General features: G+C 40.4%; 2 protein-coding genes across 4 annotated transcripts in view; both read left to right on the top strand.

The window, feature by feature from the left end:
• Window positions 1-2,410, top strand: part of LOC139435398 (inhibitor of Bruton tyrosine kinase-like) — a 12,187-nt gene extending 9,777 nt beyond the window's left edge. The window contains exon 7 of the mRNA XM_071206049.1: window positions 2,319-2,410. Within this exon, the coding sequence (XP_071062150.1) occupies window positions 2,319-2,410 (92 nt within the window). The remainder of the gene's footprint in view (window positions 1-2,318) is intronic.
• The window catches only part of ibtk (inhibitor of Bruton agammaglobulinemia tyrosine kinase), a 36,674-nt gene continuing 11,594 nt past the window's right edge, over window positions 1,340-26,419 (top strand). For 2 of the 3 annotated variants that reach the window (XM_071205811.1, XM_071205810.1), the window contains exons 1-25: window positions 1,340-1,502; window positions 2,319-3,235; window positions 3,440-3,536; window positions 5,214-5,338; window positions 8,408-8,518; window positions 10,350-10,520; window positions 13,938-14,055; window positions 15,618-15,798; window positions 16,408-16,531; window positions 17,188-17,365; window positions 17,569-17,722; window positions 18,655-19,039; window positions 19,545-19,792; window positions 19,885-19,971; window positions 20,073-20,155; window positions 20,382-20,419; window positions 22,219-22,315; window positions 22,425-22,526; window positions 23,541-23,658; window positions 24,127-24,187; window positions 25,012-25,139; window positions 25,345-25,457; window positions 25,532-25,677; window positions 25,933-26,045; window positions 26,149-26,247. In XM_071205811.1, the coding sequence (XP_071061912.1) occupies window positions 2,912-3,235; window positions 3,440-3,536; window positions 5,214-5,338; window positions 8,408-8,518; window positions 10,350-10,520; window positions 13,938-14,055; window positions 15,618-15,798; window positions 16,408-16,531; window positions 17,188-17,365; window positions 17,569-17,722; window positions 18,655-19,039; window positions 19,545-19,792; window positions 19,885-19,971; window positions 20,073-20,155; window positions 20,382-20,419; window positions 22,219-22,315; window positions 22,425-22,526; window positions 23,541-23,658; window positions 24,127-24,187; window positions 25,012-25,139; window positions 25,345-25,457; window positions 25,532-25,677; window positions 25,933-26,045; window positions 26,149-26,247 (3,401 nt within the window). In that variant the 5' untranslated portion in view covers window positions 1,340-1,502; window positions 2,319-2,911. The remainder of the gene's footprint in view (window positions 1,503-2,318; window positions 3,236-3,439; window positions 3,537-5,213; window positions 5,339-8,407; window positions 8,519-10,349; window positions 10,521-13,937; window positions 14,056-15,617; window positions 15,799-16,407; window positions 16,532-17,187; window positions 17,366-17,568; window positions 17,723-18,654; window positions 19,040-19,544; window positions 19,793-19,884; window positions 19,972-20,072; window positions 20,156-20,381; window positions 20,420-22,218; window positions 22,316-22,424; window positions 22,527-23,540; window positions 23,659-24,126; window positions 24,188-25,011; window positions 25,140-25,344; window positions 25,458-25,531; window positions 25,678-25,932; window positions 26,046-26,148; window positions 26,248-26,419) is intronic. The other variant, XM_071205812.1, reaches the window with a different exon arrangement.

Below are 26,419 nucleotides of genomic sequence, written 5' to 3'. Positions count from 1 at the left end.
CCTTAAAGTAATTTTAACAACTTTCTCAAAGAGTCTAATGTGTTTTATGCAAACAGCCATTTTAAATACTGCATTTTGGTACATAATCTTTTCGGGTTTCTTCCTGAAAATTGACCTAAATTATTTAAAGTCAGAATGAACATTTCTCCTGACTGTTGTATCAATGGATTATTACTTACGCAATAATGCAAAAGCAGAAAAAAACAATTAACTCAATTAATCGATCCATTGAAAATCATTTTTGTAAAGTTTGAATTGTATTTGTAGTAAAGTGACATCAGAACAAAATACAAAACAATATTGTCATATGTGTAACTTTACTTTAGTAAATTTACTTAAATATGATACATGTAACATTTGTTTTAGTAAACCTTGAAGTGTCCTTTATCTCTTTAAGTAATTACTTGAGTGGCAGTGACCTTGTAGTTGTCTGCTGAATAAGAACTGTGGCTGTGTTCATGCATGAATGGTGAGGGAGGACATGCTCATCAATATCTCATATTTGGAAGCCCCCCAGTGTAGATCCCAGTGTAACCCTAGCTTTACCCTCATTCGACCCCTTCCTATTCTTAGCAAGGGTGAATGAGACAATCATTAGAGTAATTCCATGAAACCTGGATCAAAGCTGTAAGTGATACTCCACCTGAAGTCTTTCTGTTGGAACTTTGATGACTGACGTGATGCTCTTGTAGAGAATCTGCAAACGTTTTACCTCCACTTTTGCTCATGAAATAGGTTTTATGGGGAATATGAAGTTATCTTTTTCTCTATAAAAGGAACACACAATTATTGTGTCTTTCTTGTGCAGACATTATTAAACAACTGGACACTGGTTTGCAGCTAAGCAAGATCAATTAAAAAAGAGACTGTTTATTAATGAATGAATTTAATTGTCAAATTGTAAATTAATCCTAAGAAGACTTGTCTTCTTGTACCATTTAAGATTTAAGAAAAGGTATAGTATTTTTGATTAATATGTTTCGTTTCTAAGAATTGTATCACGTTCTTTATTTGTATTTTCTTATAATTTTTATTGATTTCTCTTTTCAAACAATAAATGTAAAGTATGAAAAACTACAGCAACAAAATACAATTGAGGAAACCCACACACAAAAAATGAATAAATACGTACAAATAACTTTTCAAATATGTTTTGTCATTTTTCTTTTTATTATTAATCAATGTATATTACAAAAATACTAAATAAATATATCCCAGGACATCATGGCTACAGAAACAGCACACTGATCAGCTAATACCCTAAACATATCAACCAATAGAATACTGGGATGCACACTTCCCGACCAATCAGAAGTCTCGACATTAAAGAAGGTTTTTACCTAACCTGCAGGGATTCAGGCTAGTAGCAGTCAGTGCTGTCAGATATAGCATCAGTGGGAAAAAAACCCCGTTATCTTCTCCTATTCTTAGTAATGACACAGTGGATGTACGTAGTTGATGCAACTTTCTCCATGTCCTCTTTTTTCCGTAACTAGCGGAAGGTAAGACATGATACGACATTAGTTTTTCATAGCTCGCTGACACTAGCTTTCGGTGATGTGTCAGTCAAGCTAGCTGCCAAGCTATAACCAGCTAGCGATAGCTAACAACACTTGACAAACCTATCTTTACCTATTTATGGATGCTTTTGCCCATCTCAACTGTAGTAACTGGTCAGATATTGAAAGGTATTGCAACCTATTCTCTTTTGGTGATGCATAGAGTTATCCAGCTTGGGCACTATGAGCTAATACTTGGCTGAAGTATTTAGCTGTCCGTGCCATAGCCTGCTTGCAGTTAAGTAATTTAAGTGGGAAATATAAGTGTGTTATCTTATTCTAATTGAGAAAAGGCGTCACAGTTTCTTAAATAGCACAGTTGTGTTACGCAGATACCACGGGGGTTGAATGGGGAACAAACCAGCTATTGCTAACTCGAATAACGTAGCCTGTTACATAATACTGCTCTTTAGGCAACATCAGGAGCCCCCTCTTATCAATGCTAATGCACATTCTTCACAATAAAATTACCAATGTGCACAAATAATTGCATATGAGTCCTTTTTGTCTATTTCGTCCCAATCGTATGTGCACAGCATTGTTAAATAGCTATCTATCAAAATATGTCAACTTAGTTGATCTGTGCTTTGGTATACTACTCTGTAGGCTAAACTAGCTTTGACCTTTGCACTCACAGTTTTGGATCATCTATTGTTTGCGCCCTGCACCCAAAGCTGCGCTTATTTAGCAGTTTGCTTGTGCGCACAGTGTGAATGTATGCCATTGTTTCTCACTGATGACTCATATTTTCTTCTTCAGGTGCACTCTACAATTATGGAGTTTTGAAAAGGAAAGTGAGAATTTTGGGGGGAAAGGAGGCCTTTCCCCTCAAGTTTGATGGACTGCTGTAAGAGAAGGTCAGAGGGTTGTTTAAATTATTGCCTTTTGTAAATTATTAAGTATCTTTAGAGGAAAAAACTATTTTTGCAAACATTGAAATGTACATTTTTGTATAAAAAGCACAAGAGTTTTTGTATTTATTGAATTCTCGATGCCATTGAATGCAGGAAGCACCTTAGTTTGTGTTCAACTCTTGGTTGAGATGGTCGACTGAAACAAGTCGGAAGGGGGCTCTGGGGATCGCTAGGGTGCGGTGGAACCCCAACACAAGCACAATTCTAGCACTCCAAACCATTTCCACCTTTTGTGGACACATATTTTTTTCTTATATATATTTTTTGTTCTTGGAGAGCAGCTGTAGTTCACTTTTTTAGTGACAGTGTTTTTGATTTGTTACATCGCATGCTCTTGTTTTTAAAGTTGTTTTGCAATTGTGGGTGGTGGGCTGTCAAGGGGACTTTGTTAGACAGAAGAGAGTAGGGTTCACGGTGAGGATTTTGGTGGCGGTCATCATGAGTATGGCAGTGCAGGACTGCACCCCCAAATGCCGCTCACAGCAGCATGCGGAAGAGGTGGTAGCGGCTCTGACCGGCGGCTCTGAGGGGCAGCTGAGGGCGTTCTTGAGCTCACACTGCTACAATGCAGCCACCTTGCGGGATGCCTTTGGTCGCACAGCCCTGCACCTTGCATCCTCCCTGGGAAAGAAGATCCTGCTGGAGTGGCTGCTGGTGAGCAAGAGTGCTGACCCGATGGCGAAGGATAAGGAGTCTGGCTGGACAGCTGTGCATCGCAGCGCCTTCTACGGACATATCCACTGTCTCATATCTTTGGTCAAGGTATGTTATTAACGTGGATCACCAAAAAAATGGGCTCTCATCTGTGCAAGGTGCTCCAATTTAAGTAGTCCCATGTATTAAACATTTATGTAACTCAACAATATGGGAAAGATGGAATGAAGAATGAAATAAGATTATTCCTTGCTCATTTTTAAGATTTTCGACTTAATTTCAATGATCTTCTTTTTCTTTGCATTGCTCCAGCATGGAGGACTTTTATCCACACAGGACAAGGAGGGCCTCTCTGTTCTGGACCTTACAATGAAGGACCGTCCAGCACATGTAGTGTTCAAAAACACCGGTAAGAAAAGCTGATGACTTATTTTTTCTTTCTGTGAATTTTTTTTTTGCCTTTTCCCCTTTTTGAATTGCAAGTTACTGAAATATTGCATAACATATCAACAAGAGATCGGATAACATAACGTTATCCGATTTCTATTATACATTTACATATAATAAACATTCACATAGTAACACGGAATGAAAATTTAATAATTGAGTGAATTAAAAATAATAATAAAGTGTACCCAGGTGAAGATACAAACGTTGGTGTGCTGAGCCCTAAAGCCACATCCGATAAAATCACAGTTTTCTTCATATTTTTTCCAACCTCAATATAAACCTATAATCCTCATTATACTTTTTTCTCCTGCCCTCCAATTTATATATTTTAAGGTCACAGGGATAGTAAATTAAAGGGTATCAGAAAGTTGCTGACTCAAGTTGAAAAATAATATCTGGCACAACTTTTTCTATATCCAAGGTGCATAAAGTGTGAAGAAATGGAAACTACATTGTTTCAGTTGTTGAATACAGAACTCATTGGTTGTGAGAACAACACATTTGGGCTTGTGGTTGTTATCGTAGTCATTTACCTCATATCAAAGAAGCTTGTTTGTAGATGTTTTGGTTCAGAACGCCGCTGCTCGAGTCCTCACTAACACTAAGAAAGTGGATCACATCACTCCAGTTCTGAAGTCTTTACACTGGCTTCCTGTGTGTCAAAGAATAGATTTCAAAAATACTGCTGCTGGTTTATAAAGCACTGAATGGTTTAGGCCCAAAATACATTACTGACCTCCTGCTAAATGATGAACCATCCAGATCTCTCAGGTCTTCAGGGACTGGTCAGCTTTCTGTCCCCAGAGTCAGAACTAAACATGGTAAAGCAGCGTTCAGTTATTATGCTCCGAATATCTGGAACAAACTCCCAGAAACCTGCAGGTCCGCTGCAACTCTGACTACTTTTAAATCCAGGCTGAAGACTTTTCTTTTTGTCGCTGCTTTTAATTGAACTATTCATATCTTAAACTGCACTGTAACTTTTATCCATGTATTTTTTCTTTTATGTTTATTTTATTAGCTTTTCTTTTTAATGACTGATTTTAAATGCCATTTTCTTAATGTCTTTCATTTTTTGTAAAGCACTTTGAATTGCCTTGTGTTGAAAAGTGCTATATAAACTTGCCTTGCCTTGCCTTGCCTTGCCTCAATTTTCAGACATTGCTGATGAAACTATTAGTTAGTCAAGAGTCACCAGGCTCATTTAAACTGGCAGTCACTGTTAAAAATCCTGTGTAATTGTGTGTCTCACACTTGTACAATGCAAGGGATTTGATTCTCCCTGTGCTACATCACAGGTCTTTCTAGTTGCTATGATTTGGGTTTTTTCCGTTATAGAAAAGGATGAAGTACCCACTCCACTAAGGATTAACTGGACATCTTTCTAATTCATCAATTGTATTTTATTTTGTGTTATTAATGCCTTCTATTTTATATTAACTTTGTACATTCCTATTTAAATGCCATATGTGTATTTCTTTCTTTTGTATGATATAAAGAGCACTTTTAGTTCCCTTGTTGTCAACAAAATAGCCATACTTTTTAATGGCAGAAAAGACCACTGGTTTAACCAAGCTGCATGTAGAGGCAGTGTTGTGGCTGAGCCTGTAATTGTGTCTTTTCTTCCTAATTACAGATCCAACTGAGGTGTACACATGGGGAAACAATACTAACTTCAGTCTGGGCCATGGTAATCAGGAGAGCCGGCAGCACCCTGAGCTGGTGGATGTGTTTGCCCGGACTGGGGTTTACATCAAGCAGGTAGGCCTAACAACACACTGTTGTTGTCCTCCCTCTCAGGGGGTAAGAGAGTGTTTTCCTACAGCCAAGGGCTTCCCGACCCAGAGAACCCCACTCCCTTTGTGTCACATCAGTAATGGCCTCATGCTTTAACTCTGAGCCAACATTGCAAAAAAAAAAAGGGCCAACTCACATGGGTGCTCGAGATAAGGCACGCCACCTGGGTGAACCAGCAAAACACTCACTCCCCAGAGTCCTGTATTACACAACCTTCTTTTCAGGGTTAATCTGTATTTGTAACACAGATGTAGAAATATTGGTTACTTTCTTGGAATTTTTTACCGATAAGGCAGTATGGAAAATAACAATATCTGATTGGGTGGCTGTGAGTTAATGTTGTCTACCAATCGGATGGTCGGTGTTTGGATTTTTAGCCATTGCAGTCAACAATTAGACGTGTCCTCGTGCAAGATACTTAACCCAAACTGCTCCCGAAGGCATATGCAAGTGTCTGTGAGTGTGTGTGAATGTTAGACCCCATTTACACGGGAATGCAAACAAACCGAATACGATATCAAAAAAGTCTTCCGTTCACACGAGACTGCTGGAGACGCTGTAGTACATATGCCGGGCCTGTAAGTGGCGCTGTACTTCCGCCACAAAATACACCAAAAGCAGTGAAGAAGACCCCCGAGCATGGTTGCCATGGTTGCCTGGTTGCCCTTCTGTTTATTCTCCGCGGTGGATTTGGCAACATGTAGTTCTCCATGTCCACTTGTTGCTGATGGGTGTGGTAGAGGAGCTGTAGATTTTGCACTAACATCTGTAGCTACTGACCATGCAGAGGTGGGGAGAGGCGGGGCTATGGCTTCATCGTTATCAGGAAATGATCGTATAGGACGTACACACAGAGACGTTAGGTCCCCCAGAGCATTCCATCCACAGATCTATCCACCTTGGGACCCGTTATCGTTTTAGGGGTCCGTTTCCGTTACGGCCTCGTGTGAACGAACGGGCTATACGAAAGAGAAAAGTAGCGGATACAACCGTTTTCGTCTCTCTGAGGCACCTTGCCTCCGCCTCTGTGTAAATGTGTGAATTTGAATATGTAAAAAGGGCTTTGAGGTGTAGTAAAGATGGAGACGGCTCTTATAAGGCAGTCAATTTACCATTGAGTAATTCTTGATCAGGATAAGTATAGAAGTAAAAGTATGGAAAAGTGATTGATTACTGATTCCCTTTTTCTATCCATGTTCTGTTTTCAAAAAAATATAAAATTCAGACTTTCTAAAAATACCGGCAGTGTGTTTTTCATGTCGTATGGGAGAGACTTCCAGCTCATCCAAAACGTTTACCACAGTTTGAGAAAGTGTGGGCAAGAGCAATCTTTTGCATTCATTTTGACAGTGGACATTTTTTGCGTTGGAATATGGAATAAACAGACACAATAGTTCAATGCTCGGGCTGCCTTGACGAACCCAAACATAAAGCCTGTTTGGCTAAGGAGTTCAAGTGGGAAAAGAGAGCTGGATGCAAACTTTGTGTGAAGGTAGCAATTGTAATTTATATGCAACGTCAGAAACTCTGTCGTATCATCAGCACCTAGATTCACGTTGGCCCAACCACAACGAGAGACCAAAGCCGACCCAAGTCATAACTGTGTAAGCTTACAGTTGGATCTAAACAGGGCTGCACAGTTAATCACATAAACCTTTATTAGCATAAGAAACTTCTAGCTATATATACACTCAAAAGTCAAATATGGCCAGAATCATCAGCAGATATTTCTGGATATCGGAGTGTGTGACATTATGGCGTTTTGAAATGGTAAATGGGTTTGAGCTCTGCTAAAGTTAGGAGTACCAGTCAAACTAAATAACTTTCTTTTCCTGAGTCAAACGGAGTTCATATCTGGTGTGTCTCATGTAGTCTTGTGACTTTGTCGAGCTAGGCTATGCCAGCATGGCTACGATTACATGCATTTTGTATGCTCTTAGTGTGATTAATAAAGCTAATGGCACCTGCTGTGACTCCCACCAGTAGTGTGCACAAACACCAGCTGCTCGTTAATGTCGATTAAGTAACGACTGTGTTAGATATGTTGCAATTTTAATCCATTCTTAGAGATTGTTTTTTGCATATATCTTGTGTATTAGTTAAGAAATGATTAAGCTTTGGTTCATGTCATTGTATTATTGGTATTTACAGAAGATGTCATTCAAGACTTGTCCTGCAGTGTAATTTCATAAAGCCTAGTGGGGGACAGATGGATCCGATGTCATGACCACACAATGACCCAGTGGCTCTGCGTTTAGTCTTTGTCTCCATATCCCAACCCAGCAGGTGCCAGAGGTTAAATATTAATCCCACAATGACATGTTTTTAATTAAATGAACTACACCGTAGTGTGTGTGAGTGTCCACATCAATGTCATACTTTGGGAAACATCCCTGCGCCCTATTGAAAGCTTGAGGGGTAGCAATGTATTAATAATGATGTTTGCTTTTCCACTTGGCCTTTATTGGCATAGTGTTTTACTATTGCTACAAGAGGGCTTGGCCAAAGGACATGGAAAGAGATGCATCGCAGCCTCTGCTCACTATCAGGTCAACACTATGAAGACAAGATCCTTAAACCGCACAAACTTCAGACTCTTTTTTTTTTAACCCTTAGAATAGGCGATTTGTTGGTATTAAATACAAAAGAGTGGTGCAGGAATGAGTCCTACAACCCGGGTTTAGTTAGCATTTGACCACTTTCGGTTTCCTTCAGGTTATTTATTTGTTCCCGTAGATATATTTGATTTGCAGTTTAAATGCAAGGTATCCGTTGTGCAATTAAAATAACTCTGAAAACAGACATATCTTTTAATTGAACAAAGTACCCAATACTCGATCCCATTAACAATCAAACAAATAAAACAAATAATAGTCGTTGCTTCTCTTGTCTAAAATTCAACAGTTTTTGAATGTGTTTTAGTTAACTGAAGCTTAAATGTTTTGTTCTATGAAATAAAATATCTATATAAGGAAACACCCCACTGGGAAAAATGACATGTTTGCTGATGTTACCCTCCTCTCCTCCCTGCAGGTGGTCCTGTGTAAGTTCCACTCAGTGTTCCTGTCTCAGAAAGGTCAGGTGTTCACCTGTGGCCACGGGCTGGGAGGACGACTTGGACATGGAGATGAACAGACTTATCTGGTGAGACCTGTTGCAGCAAGGCTTTATGCTGGTATAGCAAGATCTGTCATGTATTTTAGAATACTGTTAATTAGTCCATATTTAAAAAATATAATATTTAACCTCAACAAATGACATCTCTGAACATTTCTGCTTTACCCTGTTTTTTGTCTCTTGGATTTTCTTCATTCATTGTGACCAAATGTAGCTTTATATTTATTATCAAGCTTGTTCTCATATTTCTAATATTTAGGCCACCCCATTTAAAGGTCCCATGTCATGGCCATTTCTACTGATCATAATTCCATTGTTGAGGTCTACTAGAATAGATTTACATTGTTCAATGTTCCAAAATCACATTGATTTCTCATACAGCATCTCTGTATAGTCTGTGTATTTACTCTCTGTCCTAAACCCCCCCCCCCGCCTCCCTATGAGCCCACTGTGCTCGGATTGGTCAGCTCGCCCACTCTGTTCTGATGAGTCCACCACCGTTACAGCTGAACATCAGTGTTTGTGTTACAATGGCGTTAGCAACCAGAAAATGACACCAGTAATGACAAACCGATGAGAATGCTGCGTGGGGTCTGGGTGCCGTGTTGGCGGGACGTTGCGCGGCTCGAGGAGCGGACAGTGTGAGCTGGATTATTGGTGTTGTTTCCTGGTTGCTGCGTGGGATCTGCGAGACAGAGACACAGAGACACCGCGGAACTCAGCCTGGCTGTGAGTGTGTGTGTGTGTGTGTGTGGAGATCCGCGGAGCCACGGCTGAGAAGAGATAAGGCTGAGTGTGTGTTACGTCACTATGACCAGGAAGAACAAAATGGAAAAAGAGAAATCCCCAACGAGGCGTTCTGGGGCAGCACAGACAGGTCTTTTCTGTGTTAGAGTTTTACTCGCTACAGGGTGTACTTTGAGGGTTTGTGACTCTGCAGACCGTTTACATGCATAAAAAGCTACATAACACACAAGGGGACGGGTAATAACCGGAAGAGTATGACATGGGACCTTTAAGATGCAGGGGGTTGAACATTTGAATTATACTTTCTTAATATAATGCTGTTCAGTACAACACCATGACTAACAAGGACCTCAATAATAAACAAGTAGTTGTGTGGCACAGCTATAAAAGATTTTGTTATTTTATAGCTGTACCAAATAAAATGGTCTTAGAGTCTTGCAGAGGAAACAATGATTATTAAGTGAAATTCATATTTACTCTTAGAACTTACATTCTAAAAGGTGTTTCTATTAGACATGTTTCAGGCATGGCATGCAGGGGTGGCTGGGATTTATGTGGAAATCTCTTAATCAGTTAAGGTGGCGCACATGTGGTAATTTGTGAAAAGTGAACTACTGTGCCCATGTTAATGTGGGAGCATATCACCTGGTGTAAAGGGGAGCTCACTGATGTATTTTTATAGTTTCAATAACAATGGAGCTGCGCTATGGTAGAAAGGAATTTAATAAACCAGGCTTTTATACAAAGGCAATTATTGGTTACTTAACTTACTTTGTAACAGTAAGAAAAATACAGACGTGTCCTATTATGTTAGCCTTGCCAGCTAAATACTTGAGCATAGCAGAACACAACAGAGCTCCTGCTGTCAGGGTGCCATTGGAGTGTTGGAATGAGCCACACATTGATATTAATAAGGCAATGTTATACACAGGGAATTTCCCTGCTGCTAAAAGGTCAGGCATGTGATCATTTAAGTAAATGTAGAGGAAACGCTGTGTTCCTCAATTATTCAACGCAAATGGAGCATTGAACATGGGCTGTTTTAGATTTCTGTACTCTTAGTTTTTTTTCTTATATTTCTCATTATATTCTCCTTGTATCCTTTCCACAGATTCCTCGAATGGTGGAGGGTCTGATGTCCCACCACTGCTCCCAGGTGGCGGCAGCTAAAGACCACACGGTGGTTCTGACAGAGGAAGGCTACGTTTACACGTTTGGCCTCAACTCCTTCCACCAGCTGGGTCTGGCTCCCCCTCCTGCCTCAGCTCATGTCCCCAAACAGGTGAGAGGTAAGGGGAGGGTAAGGAAGGGTGCGGAGGGCATTTTGCTGTGCATTGTCTGTGATTGATGTATGAGAACTTCTTCGATATGCTCTCTGTTTTATATTATGCAGGTTTCTTTTTTAAATGGTAAGGCCAAAACACAATGGCTTATTAATAATATTATTATATTTTTAGGCTATGCCACAGTACACAACATACCTATTGAAAATGATCTCTATCTCTTATACCTATTTCCTCTAAAATCAAAACTTTTTTTTCTTTACCAGCATCCTCAATCTAAATGTGGGGAACCACAGCTCGTTTGTGACATGTTAAGGCCCGGCCGACACCAAGCCGATTTCGGCCGTCGATAGATGTCTGGCCGTCGATGAGCGTCCTGTCGCCCTACTCGGATTGGTGTGTCTTTTCGGCCGTGCCGACACCTTCCACTCCCGATTGAACATTGAATCCGGAGCGGAGGCTGTCGGCAAAATAAATCACTCTGATTGGCTGTTCAGCTTCCGCCTCTTGCTATCTGCTTCCACAAGCAACAGTCCAAGGGCTGATACCGCCAGTACCGCACTAAACATGTTTTAGATTATAAGTTGCTATGTGAAACAGTCTGTGATGGACGAGAGTGAAAATGGAACGCACATGCTATTTGTTGTTTGTATATATCACGCTGTCTGTCTTCCGGTTGCCTCTTTTGAATGACGAATACACACTACCGCCGCCTGCTGGTAAGGAGAGTTATTGCCACTCACGCATGCGCAGTGTGAACGTGCTACTTGGCCGTCGGCTGAAGTCTTTGCGGTGTGTTCCAGTGCGACTTTTTGGCCAAGACGTAGGAGACGTGAGGCGGCACAACAGTCGGGTCCGTCGGGACCAGTGCTTGAATTGGGCCAGTACTCACCGGTATGCAGTACCGGGACTTCTAATTTTTACCCATCTGGTACCGTTACTTCTTACTGAGTACCGGCACGGTGGCGGTACTCAGTACTCAATAGATGAGGTGAGGTGCCGCCGCCGCTTTGTCCGCCTCGCCCCCGGAGCAGCAGTCTTCGTCGCCAAAACACCGCCACCCCTCGGCGGCCCGCAAGTGCCAGCTGACCTCGGCAAAACAGAGCCTGCCCAGGTATATTCAAACAAGTTCCCAACCCGCCTGTACAGTGGGGCAAGGCGCTCATTTTGCAGCTCATGGTTTAAAAACAGAGACTGGCTGGAATATTCATGTAAAAAAGATGCCATCTTCTGCTATGCATGTAGACATTTCGGTTCAAATACATCTAACTCCGATGCCTTCACCACAATTGAACCAGAGTACCAAACGCTGTCTCCTGGTACTCATCTGAGTAACTCACTAAAAATGAAATTCAATTCAACCTTTATTTATCCAGGTAAAATCCCATTGAGATCAATGATCTCTTTTTCAAGGGAGACCTGCAGCAGTAGGTTCCACAAGAAGACAAAACATAAACAACAAAAGGACATCATACAGCAAAATGTACAGGGATTACAATTTACATATCTAACCACATGTACAGGTACCAACAGCATCTGATTTTGTAGCATCCAACCGAGCTTTAAAAACATGTAGTGGTACTAGCTTGGTAATTTTCCATTCTTTTTGCAGACTGTTCCAAGTTAGTGGAGCTGCACATCTAAAAGCTTTCTTCCCTAAGACAGTCCTAGCACTTGGCACATTTAATAAAACCACAGCATGCGATCTCAGGCAATAAGTACTTTCAATTCGCAGAGAGATCAGGGAGCAGATATAAGATGGTAGTTTATCCAACATGGCTTTGTAAATGAAAAAGTACCAGTGACTGAGCCTCCGTACAGTAAGTGATGGCAAAACCGCCTTGCATACAGGGTACAGTGATGTGTAAGCGCTTTACAATTTGTCAAAAATCTCAGTGCACTGTGATACGCAGCATCTAACTTGCTCAGGTAATTGGCAGGTGCATTCATATATAACAAATCACCATAGTCCAGCACAGGTCAAAAGGTCACAGTGACTAGCCTTTTCCTGGCCTCAAGCGAGAAACAGGACTTGTTCCTGTAGAAGAAACCTAGCCTAACCCTCAGCTTTTTAAGCAGGTTATTTACATGAAATTTAAAAGTGAGACAATCATCAAGCCAGATACCCAGGTATTTGTAACAGGTAACCACTTCAAGTTGTATTCCTTGCGTAGTTACAATATCCAAAGCAGTCTCCGGTGTATTTTTAGCTTTAGCTTTAGAAAAGAGCATTACCTTGGTTTTACTATATGACAGTAAAACAAGAATAGAGTTTTAAAAGGGGAGTGATTTGTAAAATATCCATAAAGAAATAGTAAATCTGTTTACAGTTCTGTTTCATATGGATGTTGAGAGATGAATCCATAGATCTCTTCATTTTGCTCTCAAAGTGCACCAGATTGATGCTTTTAACTTCAATATTACTTCTTGTGTTAGATCCACTCCCCACTTGTAAAAATAGCACTTTACCCCTGCACCCCCTCTAATCTCAGATGCACCCCGAGTCATTTTGTTTAAGTACAGTGAGCCTTTCTAAAATATACAGTAAAGAGACAAACCCACCAGCATCATAGGATATACTATGACTTTGGGCTGTATAAATAAATTGACTTGAAACAGTTGCTGATTTAGAGTACTGGCACCTTTTTTATTCCAATTCAAGCACTGGTCGGGACGTGTTCTGTGGTGGCAGTTTGGTGTGTCCGGACCCTTAGAGGGCTTTCACTTTGAGATTCCATATGAGAATGTCCTGATATTATATAAGTGATTAGTTTGTCTGCTGTCATCCCTTAGTCAAATTGATGTGTGAAAACGGGACATTTTCTAATCACACTGGGAGATGGTGTTCTTTCATTTTGATCTTTTGAAATTGAGTCTTTGTTTTTCTTAAGTTTGACTAATTATTAGCAAAGAAGTAATCCAAATTATCTCTAAAATACAGTTTGCAGGATTGTGTCTTTTAAGTTATTTAATCGTTTTATTTTTGTATATTTTGTTTATTTATGTGATTTATTTTAAAATGTGAAATATGAATCACTTTCACTAGAGAGTCACTTTTATTTTTAAGTCAGTTCTTACCCTCTCTTCTACCGTAAAGCTTACTATAGACACAAACTGCAAAACAACTAATTTTCATGTCTTTTTCCAAGATGAGGCTAGCATCTTCCATTACTGGTACCATGATTAAACTCTTTGGCGCTTCACTTATTTTGCTCACTTCAATCTCTCTGTTCGCGGCTTCCCTCAAGTTATTATAACACATATTGAGACGTGGAAATGTGGAATAACTTGCACTGAGTATTTACGATAAATCACCACCCTTTGAACTAGCACGTGATAGTTATCTTGCACTTACTCCTAAATTGTGTATACTCAAGTTTAAATGTGCCTGTGATATGCTATGTATGTACATGTAGGTGTTCTCCAAGACGCTGAGAGGCAGGACCGTGATTGGGGTCGCAGCAGGAAGGTTCCACACAGTGCTGTGGACCAGGGAGGCTGTCTACACAATGGGACTCAATGGAGGCCAGCTGGGTAAGTCTCAACAGTGAAATGTCAGCAAAGCCAGTGTTTGCAGAGAAAATGGCACTGCCTGTCAGACACTGAATGTGAGATAAAAGCGAGACCAACACCCTCTGGCAGACTAAAGTCTAACATTGCCAGAGCAAAAAATAAAAAGATAATATCTTTTATTATACAATCATGTCTAAAGCAGTGTTTCCATTAGCCGGCATTTACCAGACTTTGACCAGAAAAGGCACATTTTAAATCATATTTCCTGGTAAAAATGTTTTCTGTAGGCACTAGCCGCTCTCATCAATGCCACAGCCTGCAAAGAGACCCCCTCGCTGTGAGAACAGTGCTCATAATGTGGCCCGAGCGCACCGGAACGGCACTCAAGGACTTTATATTTTGAGTGCGGGGGAAACCTCTGTGTAGAAATGCAGGAGGAGTCACCGACTCAAAATGAGACGCGGGGAGAGCTGGAGCTTTGATGGCAAACACTAATGGGTTTATTTAGGAGCTTCGGACGGAGGATTCACAAAACAAGTCAAGAGTCAGAGGTCTGATTGCACGGTAGAGTTGCCACATCAATTCTGAAGAGCCTCTCTCTCTCGATAGACCTTTTAACTAGTGCCGAGAGTAATCAACATATTTGGGGAGATAGACTAAACAGCTGGGAACACGGAATCACTTGCGTCTGACGCCTATGGCCTCGAAGATTTCACACCTTGGAGTCCACAAACCCCAAGAAGGAAGTGTTCCAGTGTACCCACAACAATAAACCATTTGTGACCGAGAGTTGCCCGATCATAAACTGGTAACAACAACATATGGCTGAAGCAGCCCCTTCCTTAAGGGAGATAACAGACGTCAGGGCTCGTCATTCTTTATAAAGCCTACATAAGTAACTAATATAATAATAAACTGTAATTTTCCCATTTGTCCGGTAAAGTGGCCTGCGAACAGAAACGCTTGTCTATAGTTATTGTTACAAGGGAAAAATTGTGCAAATGTATACCTACTTTACAGAAAGATCCTCCATCATGTCAGAGGTGACTCGAAATGCTCTTCAGTGATTTTCTTATTATTATGTTATGGCCATTCATGTAAAAAAGGGACATTATATTCTTAGAAAAACAACAGATTTCCCAGATTAAAGTTGATATTCTCTAAGATTTTAGTCATATATTTTTGAGATAAAATTCACAAACTTGTAAGAAAAAACCTCTGTAATGCTCTTACATAAAAGACACACAAAGCATTTTTTGTTAAGGAACAACATCCCTTAACTATGAGATCAGATTAACCTCGTCACGCTGCACACTTCGCTTGCGTCTGTTATGCTGCCAGTGGACGAACATATCAAATACTATATTGTGCAATCCGATTAAGCAATTGGGAAATAATTATGATTTGAGAATAATTCAAGTTGTTTTTTCTCCCAAATGTGTAGCTATCATTTCTATTTAAGTGTCCCCCTAGTTAAAAGCCCTGTTTGAACACACACACGCACACCATATACATGTACTGCAGGGCACCAAGAAATGATCAAGTCAAATATATATATATTTTTTTTGTATGTTGATCTCCAGGTTACTTGCTGGATCCTAACGGAGAGAAGTGTGTGACAGCCCCCCGGCAGGTATCAGCTCTGCATCACAAGGATGTCACCATAGCGATGGCAGCAGCCAGTGATGGAGCAACAGTAGTTGTGACTGAGAAGGGCGATGTCTACCTGTTGGCTGACTACCAGTGCAAGAAAATGGCTTCCAGGTATTCATTAAACAACCCTTTCTTACACTGAGACTCAAGTGGCCTGGAAGATTGCATTTGCTTTAAAGGTTTTTAAATATTTTACAAATTGAATCCAAGCAAAAGATGGTTAAAACTGATCCAAATTAAACAAAATAAACATACTATTTATTCCTTACTTACAAAAGAGTCCATATTCTGTTTCCCTTGTTGTCAGCTCTCTTTATTTTTCCATGCTCAAAGAGCTGATATGTGCAAGCCACCGGAGGAACTGTCATTTTCTGCATCACCCCCATTATTCTAATCAGACCTCATTTGAATGGCAGCAGATGCTAAACTGGAAACTGTTATGTTATCTTTAACGTTGATTTGCACAGTGTTTGTTTAAGTGCATACAGGTCTGTTAAAGAATGATGACACAACATTGAATTGACCTAAAGGCAGATGTTTAGGAAATCAGCCCTTATAATTAAATAGGCATCTTCCAAAGAGAAAAGTAGATCTTGGTCCACAGAAAGACAAATCAATATATATATATATATATATATATATATATATATATATATATATATATATGCTTCAAATGTGACACTTCTTTTTCTAATCATTGATTTCGGTGTGTCTCTTCAGACAGCTGAACATCAGGAAGGTTCTGGTCAGCGGCGGCAGTCTGGACCACCGTGTGGTTCCTCAGATCCTGAACGAGGGAGGGGGAGAGAAGGTGGTCATCTTGGCTTTAGATGAAGCTGGGAGGGTAAGAGCATTCAAATAGTAAAGGAGTGTGATTCATTTACTTATCTAGACTGAGAGGGAACAGAGCTCGGCTTTCATTTTGAGATTCCACAACAGAAAATCCTGCTATTTTCTCAGTGACATTTTGAGTTTGTCTGCTAACACCCTCACTTAATATTGGTGTGGGGCAACAGAAGCATTCTCAATGAAGCTGTGAGATGGTGACAGATTAGTCTTTTGAAATGTAGTTTTAATAATAATATTAACTACAAATTAAAAAGAGATATATATTTTTCTAAATACAGTTTGCAGGCAGTAGTTATAAAACATTTTATTTATTTCATTATTAATTCAAAAAAAATATTTCTCTGTATTTAATTTATTATTATTGACATACTTTTTGAATTCATGTAAAAGATGCCTATTACATAACTTGAAGGTCGCTTTTATAATGGGAAAATAAATCTTACTTCTCCCATGTGCTAACATTTAGAAACTGCAGCACGATGTATACTGTAACATTGTTATTTTTACCTTCCCCTGTAACCTATGGTGCATCATAGACAGTTATACAATCTCAAAGCAGCCTGGCCCATACAGGGTTCTATAGATTTCAATTGTGAGTAAGACTTGTCTGTGTACCTTCCTTAAATCCCTCCAATTCCCTTTCCCTCCCAGGTGTTCTGCTGGCGGTCGTCAGGCAGCTCGGTGAGACAGTGCCGGTGGGCGTACGGGCGGCAGGTCTTCATGTCGGACATTTCTCTCAGCAAGAACGGCATGATGTTTGTGACTCAGGAGGGGGAGGGCTTCAGTGGCGTGTGGGCTGGAGAATATAAAAAGTACGAGGAGAAAAAAGGTGAGGATTTTAGGAACAAAGTACGTTATATCATAAAGTTGGACAAAGTTTTGCAAATGTCAGTTTTAAATAGATAACGTTTTTTCCTTAGATGTGTATAGACTCCTTTAAAAAAGAGAATAGTTATAGGTCATCGTAGAACAACAATTAGTTTAAAGTATTGTTAATTTTAAAATGTTATTTGTCATTTCTTGTGATCTCAGAGGGCAGTGTGGAGGTCTGTGGCCACTCTGATGCCGGGACATGGTTCGAGAGAATCCGCCTGGAGAAGCTCCCGTACGTCCACAGAGCTGTCAGCATCACCATGGACTCTAAGGGCCGCAACTTTGGAATGCTCCAGTCAGACCCCAAAACAAGGTGGGATATGTCCCTTGAATACTAATGTTGTCCTCATGTTCTGTCTGTAGATGTCTGTAGAAAATGTAAAAAATACACTTTGGGGCCAGTTTTCCACTCCAACAAAATCTTAAATACATTTTGTGTAAACATGGTGTTCTAACTCTAGTAACTAATTAAAAAAAAGAAAGATTGAAGTTATGAAATCTATAAAGTGGCTAAAAGTGGTTAGGTCATTCATGGAAAATGTGCTTTTTCTTCCTCCTCTTTGAACTTGTTGATTATTAAATAATTATTGATGATTATCCTTTAGCATTCCCCATGTGGTTCCTTATGTGCAATATCATTGCAACATGAAAAATGCTTTTTATTTTCCACAATGAGGGAAAAACCTTTTTAAGTTAAACGGTAATAATAATAATAGTAAATGGCTAAAGAGCATTTGGAGATAACTTATAATAATAATAATTACTAATAGATGCAATGCTTTTTAAAGCATTGTCTTCCCACAGACTCAGTAATGACTTGCCACTCATTAAATGTAATGTTGCTAAATGTAGCCAGTTGGACACAATGCAAAAAAGGGTCTATAAATCTTATTTAGTGGATGCTAATTGTATTTATTTTTAGATATTTTCTATGCTTAAAGCACACACTGCTTTATTGGAACCAGTACAACAGCATGCCACTAAATTATTTATTATACTTTCTCTTAACGACTGTCCTCTTAACAAAGTATTGCTTGAATATCTTTAAGCATTTGCTGCCTGATTTTATTATTTTAATCTTGTTTTTGAAAAGTTCTGTGCTCTATTTACATTTATTCCTCTTATTTAAATAGGCAAGATATTACAATTATCACTGAAAAAGTGTACCCTTTGTGATTTTGATGTAGATTTCTATCTTCCAAGTGTTTGCTGTACACTGATGCCCCCCCTCTGTCTTTTATCCAGCTTGTACGAGATTCCCAGCGTCTCTCCGTCCTCCTTCTCCCAACACTTCCGGAGCCTCCTTGATGAGGCAGACGAAATGGACAGTATCCACGATGTGACGCTTCAGGCCGATGACCGCACCTTCGCCGCCCACAAGTACATCCTGTCCATGAGGTCAGAGTTCTTCCGGAAGCTGTTCATGTCCGACCATTGCGATGAAGATGATGTGCTTGATGGAGAAGTGAGGAAGAGCGAAGATGCTGTTGGCTGCGATTTAATCATTTTGGAGAAGATCCCAGCGGACATGTTGGAGTACGTCCTGCACTTCATCTACATGGACTCCTGTGAGCTGCTGGTGCACGGGGCCCGGCCGAGGGTCTCAGGGGTCCTGATGGGACAACACCAAGTGAGGAAAAGAGAAAGAATACCTCTACATATGTGAATTGTTTAGATACTAAGATTATTCTTTTTTTAAATGAGGGAGGGTGCCGAGTAAGTGAGGAGAATGTAAGTTATCTTCCTGATGTTACTCAATTTTACTTGTGGGGAAAAGTTACTCATTAAAAACATTTACTCAAGAACGCTTTTTTGAATAGAATATTTTAATCTAATTCTGATTTATACTTTTTTTTTCATTATTATTTTATAACTTCTAATACAAATAAAATTCGACTTTTTACCCTACTAAATACATTTGACAGCTTAATAACTAGATGCCTTGCAGATTAACAATTACAAAACCAAAATTATTAATGAATAAGTAACGATTTGATCAATGTGATTTTTGTTCAAATAATTAAAAAATGTACAAACTACCCAGCAGTATATATATTTATTTATATATTTGCATTAGCCTTAAATAACTGAGCCTCTGACTCAGCTGTGTGTTTTCTCGCTGCCTGTCTGCGCAGGACTCGGAGCAGGAGAGGCTTATCAGCAGCCTGCAGGACCTGGGCCTGAGAGGTCGCGCTGCTCTCGACGTGTACCGCTCCCTCCCCCCCACAACCAATGGAGACGGAGACAAGGCCAAGAGCAAGTCGGCCAAGCCTGGCAAGAAGGGGAAAGGAGGCAAGGCCGGAGCCAACGAGGGAGGGGCCAACCCTGTGAAAACCTTACAGGGTGTTGCAAAAAAGCTTGGCCTGGGTAGCCTTTCTGCACGGTGAGCGACCCATCATGCACTAACCCTAAGGCTAAATCACATGTGCTGTCATTGTCCATTCATAATAATAATAACTCTTTATTCCTCGACAGACTGGACGCAGTCAAGTACGAAAGTGGAAAGATCAAGATTACAAAGAAGAAAACCGCCAACAAACCTAAATTCTACCAGAAAAAGTGGTACGCATTTATATCTAACGGTTGAGCTATATAGATCAGATTGTATTGAATTTGACATGAAATGTAGATTTTCTGATATCTGTATTTCTGCGTCTGCACAGCTCCTATCTCTGTGATGTCACTCTGAAATCTGAAGATGGTAAAGAGTTTCCGTGCCACAAAAGTGTCCTCTGCGCAAGACTAGGTAAGGTCAACCATCAGAAGAAGGAACACAATGCACAGACGTTTTTATTCATTCGTTTTGATAAGGAGCGCACAGTTGTTATTTTGCACAAATACATAAGCACGAGTCCTAAATTGGGGCCTCTTAAATAAGAGCATCCTTTGTGTTAGAATGACGATAACTTTTTATAGCTGTAATTTGTGAGTGGCACATTTTCTTTTAACTTTTGTGTCCATCTTTTCTGCAGAGTACTTCAACAGTATGCTGGGAAACCCCTGGATTGAGGTATGCCATACTTGTATTTCATACTGCCTCATTCATTAACAAGTGGTCTTAATGCTTACGATGCACTTTCATAAGACATACTGGTACTGGTAATAATAGGCCAGTGTAGAAGTGGCTTACATCTTCTTAACTGGTTACAAAGAAGTCAGATTGTATAGAAGTCTATACGAAAGTGTCCTCACTTCTCCCTTTATTTATTTTCTTAGTGTCCTAATTAATGTATTCTCGATCAGGCCTGCACAATATATATTTGTACCATTACCATCACAATGTGCCCGTGCACAGCAGTGACATTGCAGTCAATTAAGGCATATTTATTCAAACGTGATGCTTCAAGTTTTTAGCTGCTTGTCATATTTCATGACTTACCTGCACGAGACGTCTGTCTGATGACATCATTCAGATCTTAGATACACAGAATGTGTTGATAGTGAGTAATATGCCAGCTCTGCTTGCATAGCCATCCACCAATCACAATCAACCACAGCAGGCTGATTTGGTTGAAAAAGAAACCCAACATAAATTTTATGGAAATATTTTAGCTACAGAAAAAATGATGCAGCACTGTATTTCTTCATAATGCAATACTGTATATTCCCAAAGGAAACAATATTTAAAGTGATAGTTTTATTAGAAGTCATGCAGCCGTAGTCTCATCACTTGTTTTAAGTCGTATAAAATACAGAAGGATTTGAAAACGTTGGTCACCTTTTATAGATAATTAGTCGGTAAAGCAGCGAACGCTTTAGGATGTGGCTACTTATGATTGACTGATCATAACCACTGAAGTGTGGATGTTGAAAGCATTTTTCAACATATAAATCATTTGTCAGTTATTTTAGAGTTTACAAAAGTGAATTCAAGCATGCCCTATTATAGTTAGCTTAACCTTCTTATCACTTCTGCTTCCTTAAAGGTCACATGTCATGGCCATTTCCACTGATCATAATTCCATTGTTGAGGTCTACTAGAATAGATTTATATTGTGCAATTTTCCAAACTCACATTGGTTTCGCATACAGCATCTCTGTAAAGTATGTGTATTCACTCTCTCCACTAAACGGCTCGTTGCAGCTCCCCCCCCCCTCCCTGTGAGCCCAGTGTGCACCGATTGGTCGGGACGTTGTGAATCGCGCTAAGCTCCGTGGAGGTGTGATTTCCTTGTTTAGCGATACACAGCCAAACTCACCCTGAGCACACACAAAGTCACAGCCGAAGTAAAAACAATAAGTGTGGCTTGATATTGAGTAAGAAAAAGGTTGATAAACGCTGTGAGAATGGGTCTGCAGAGAGAATTTCGCCGCGATCCCAACTGTCTGTTATCAGCCTGCAGCCAGGGAGGAGAGATCAGCAGAGCTGCATGCACTGAGTGTGTGAGGAAGTCCGTGGATTGGTCAATTTGGACCAATCAGCGGGGGCTTAACGTAACGGCTCCGCGGACGTAACGTAACGGCTCCACGGATTGGTCCATTTAGTTCCGGGGACGACATGACATCATGATGTCCCCGGAAGAATCAAATGGACAGTGACTTATCTCCAACGAGGCGTTTTGGGGAGGTATTTTCTGTTTTAGAGTTTTACTCCCTACATGGTGTACTTTGAGGGTTTTGACTCTGCAGACCGTTTACATGCATACAAACCTTCATAACACACAAGGGGACGGGCAATAACCGGAAAAGCATGACATGTCACCCTTTAAATAACACAATGGCCAAAATGCTAAACAAACCGATGAATGACATCACAGTGACTTTGTCCACTTTTGTATACTTTCGATAATGATGTTCTGCCTCCCTCAGGCCACCTCCTGCACAGCACTGGAGTTGACTACCAGCTCTGAGATTCTGCAGGTCATTCTGGAGTATATCTACACAGACGAGTCTCCCACCATTAAAGGTAGCTTTACCATCATGTGATGGCACATTTCGAATTTTAATGATGTTGTTTTTGCTATATTTTGGGAGTAAAGACGCTCATATTAACAGGACCTCTCTTTGCTCGACAGAGGGTTTGAATGTAGAGTTTATCTGCAGTGTGCTGGTTGTGGCCGACCAGCTGCTCATCACACGACTGAAGGAGATGTGCGAGGTCGTCATCACCGAGAACTGTGAGTCGGTTTGTCTTTTCTTCTAGCCCTTGCCTCTAGCTTTTTCCAGCTTCTTTTTATCACGTTGAAATAATCCAGTTTTAATGTCCTATGAAATTAAAATGTGATGGGTGTTAAGTTCAGAAGCAACGATTAGTTGTTAGTTTTATCATCATGCATTGTTGGAGTTATTTCCTGACTGCTGACCCTTTTTTGATCTTATTAAATTCTGGAGATATTGGATCACATGTTCTCTTTTGTGTTGGGCTCACAATAAGTTGTATATGATGTAAAAGCAGCACATTTTTACAAATGGATGTTACGCAAACATTAAGGTCAGCAACTAGCAATCATTCTATTACAGAATAATTTGCAGTGTTTTGCTAGATTAATCAATTAATTGTTTCGTCAATAAAATGTTAGAAAAAAGTGTTAAAAGTTCATCCCAGTTAATCAAAGTGAAATGTCGTTCAGTTTTGTGAGTTTAAAAGCCAACAATATGTACTTTAATATTATAAAAACAGGGAAAATAGGACAGCTAAAGATATAAGAGGCTGAACGGCATTTTCTGCCCTTTGAGTGAAAAATGACTTTAAAGATTTATTGTTTGTCAAAATAGTTGCTGATCATTTTTCTTGATCAAAGGGTCCTATTTTAGTGTTCCTCCTGTGACATGTCTCCATGCTTCAATGTTCAAAAAGCTCTTTATTTTCCTCATACTGCCTGTGCTGCAGCACCTCTTTTCACCCTTTGTCTGAAACCAGAGCCCAGTCTGGGTTAGCTGGCCGGCTCTGTTGTGATTGGTCAACGGTTTAAAGATGTCCGACCCTTGGTCATATCACGTACAATGTGTTGGAGGGCTAGCAAATAGAAGCGTGGGTAGGAAAACCCCCAAAAGCATAATATGGCCTCTTATCTATATCTACTTATAGAAAAGTTGACTTGTAGTGGCAGCTTTTGAAAACATCACCAGACACAGTTTTTGAAGTGATTTCCTATGAATCGGATTGATGCTTTTTGCTTTTCTCTTCTTAGTGACTCTGAAGAATGCTGCGGAGCTGCTGGAGTTTGCCACCATGTACAATGCAGAGCAGCTCAAACTCTCCTGTCTTCAGTTCATTGTGCTCAACATGGCTGCCCTGCTGGAGGCACGGTGAGAATCACAAGAGAGAACCTCAATTAGACTTTAAGATGATTAGATTAGGAACATTTCAGCATGTTATTTAGAACAATTAAAGCACAGTGCTACAATGAATCTGAGTGGTGCAAACAAGATGATCCCTATGTGTTCTGTAAAGTTGTGGATATGCTGATGTACAGCAGAACAAATACTCTTGTGTGTGTGTGTGTGTGTGTGTGTGTGTGTGTGTGTGTGTGTGTGTGTGTGTGTGTGTGTGTGTGTGTGTGTGTGTGTGCGTGTGTGTGGGGGTGGGTGTGTGTGTGGGGGTGTGGGTGTGTGTGTGTGTGTGTGTGTGTGTGTGTGTGTGTGTGTGTGTGTGTGTGTGTGTGTGTGTGTGTGTGTGTGTGTGTGTGTGTGTGTGTGTGTGTGTGTGTGTGTGTGTGTGTGTGTGTGTGTGTGTGTGTGTGTGTGTGTGTGTGTGTGTGTGTGTGTGTGTGTCAGAGCTCTGGATATTCTCAGTGATGGAGTGCTGTTGGAGCTTTCTGCAGCCTACAGGAGGATGGTGAGTCACGTCCACCCATAGAAACACCCCAAACTGCATCCTCTTTTACATTATGCAAAACATTAAGCAATGTGTGCTTATAGTTTGTCTGTTGCCTTTTATTTAAGAGACATTTGCTTTTAAATACCTCGAGTTGAATCTTACAGTAGCAAGTGTCAAATGTTTGTCATCTTTTTGCTTTGACATATAAAAAAATCCAATGACCAATAGTGGTTCAGTTGTAGGGGAATTAGCAAAACTATTGGGACTGTTTCTGTATAACTCGCACCTGAAAGCATCAACCTCTGGTGCTGTAAAGGGATGGCTCGCCCTAAAAATCAAATATTCATATTTCTCGAATGTGATTGAACGAGATTGCACTCTTAGGTGCTTGTGATGGCGAGAGATGTTAACATCCTCCTCTGCTGAGCTGCAAAGTTAGCTAGCTCATGAGAACCTCTCGCCCATTTTCGTTGTGCTGTGATTTGGTCTGGGGCTGCGAAAAACGAACGAAAACAACAATCGACATAAGACGGCTCTCAACAAGTTTTGCCGATTATCTTCAGTAACTGGGTCATGAATTCTGAAAGGATATACAGTATTGCTGTTGAGTTTTTCCAATGTGTTTTTATGGCATTTGAAGCACCACAAGCGGATTTTGGGGGAATTTTCCCTTTTGAAACCTTTTTATGTCCGTGACGATGCAATATGGGATGTATTGTAAAATGTGTATATTTCAGTATATTCCCTTTTTTTCCAGAATGTGCAAAAGTCATTGTGCCCAATATCCTAAATGTAACTTTGTAATTAATGATCAATTGTTTGTATTTTTCTCTCCATTTCAGATCCCAGCCATGGAAAGAAGGGTTATCACTCCGTACCCTGACGCCCCGGACCTCAGTGTGTATGAGGATGAGGATTTGGACTCAGCATTTAGCCCCAAACCAGAAGCAGAACTGGATCACTCGGGCAGGTAAACAAACAAAAACATATCTTTACTTTAACTATATATGCCCTTTGTCCCTTTTTTATTTTCACATCTGTTCAAAAAACACATACTTTAATGTATACACTTAAAGTTAAGTGAAGCAGGAGCTAACCAGTCTGAAAGCCCTTTAAACATCTTAAATGCACAGCCTCAAATAGCTAATTATTGTACTACTTTGTCCCCCCTCCAGGGAAATCCTGTTAAAGAAAGCCAAGATTAAGGCTAAAAAGAAACCAAGGAGACGCTCTGACAGCTCCGGAGGCTACACCCTCTCCAATATCATCCACAGCCCCCCCGCTGCAGGTAACTCCTTTGTAACGCATCAGGTAGTCTTTGTTAATAGTATTCATTTCTAACACCCTATTTCTCCTTTTTAGTGGTTTCCCCGTGCCTGGTGAAGTCAGGCAGGGCCAACTCCACAGATTCCCTACAGGAGATGCTCACATCCGACTCGGAGGGCAGCTACGTGGGGGTAGGCAGCCCCCGAGACATTCACTCACCGGTCTTCAGGGACAGAACTGAGGTTAATGTCCGACCACAAAAACAAACACAATAAGTCATTCTTTGGCAAACTTAATAAAACAGATGAGTTTTTACATTTTACATCTCTTAATACCACTAGTCATTTTGCAGACACAAACACACTACACATCGTTATACCTGACTTCTAATCATTATGTATCCATTATCCTTTATATAAATGAAGGAATGTGGCTTCATCACATGGAAAGGTGTATATAATACAAAAGATGACTTGATTGTCATTTGTTTTCTGCAGGATGATAAGGCTCTCAGGCTAAAGACCCCACCCAGCACCCCTACCTCCTTGACGGACGGCCTCCTAACTCCGCCACCCTCTGCTCCACAAACCATCCCTAAGGGCCTTCCATGGTAAGATGGATGCAATGATCCTGTATTCTTGTTGAGAGGAATTGTTTTCATCCCTGGTCCGTTCCTAAGTGTTGAAGTGTGACTCTGCTTTTACAATCTGCAGTCCCACTCGTCCAGCCCCAGTCTTGGATCTGAGAACCATCATGGACATGCAGGCCAATTCTGTGCAGCCATTAGGAGCAACTCCGAAAAGCCCTGGAAGGTACGGGACATCTGCTGTATTTATTCTGACTGAGGACATTATCTACAAGCACATATTAACAAACGACACATTTCCATTAGTACAGTTAACTGTTGATTTATCCATATATTCTTTTAGCAATTTTGAATGAAACTTTACAAGAACAAGGAGATACAAAAATCAAAAAAGGTAC

The sequence above is a fragment of the Pseudochaenichthys georgianus genome, chromosome 16, assembly GCF_902827115.2.
Source record: "Pseudochaenichthys georgianus chromosome 16, fPseGeo1.2, whole genome shotgun sequence".
Classification (NCBI taxonomy): domain Eukaryota; kingdom Metazoa; phylum Chordata; class Actinopteri; order Perciformes; family Channichthyidae; genus Pseudochaenichthys; species Pseudochaenichthys georgianus.
The sequence above is the reverse complement of the archived record's forward strand: the minus strand, read 5'-3'. Positions and strand labels throughout refer to the sequence as shown.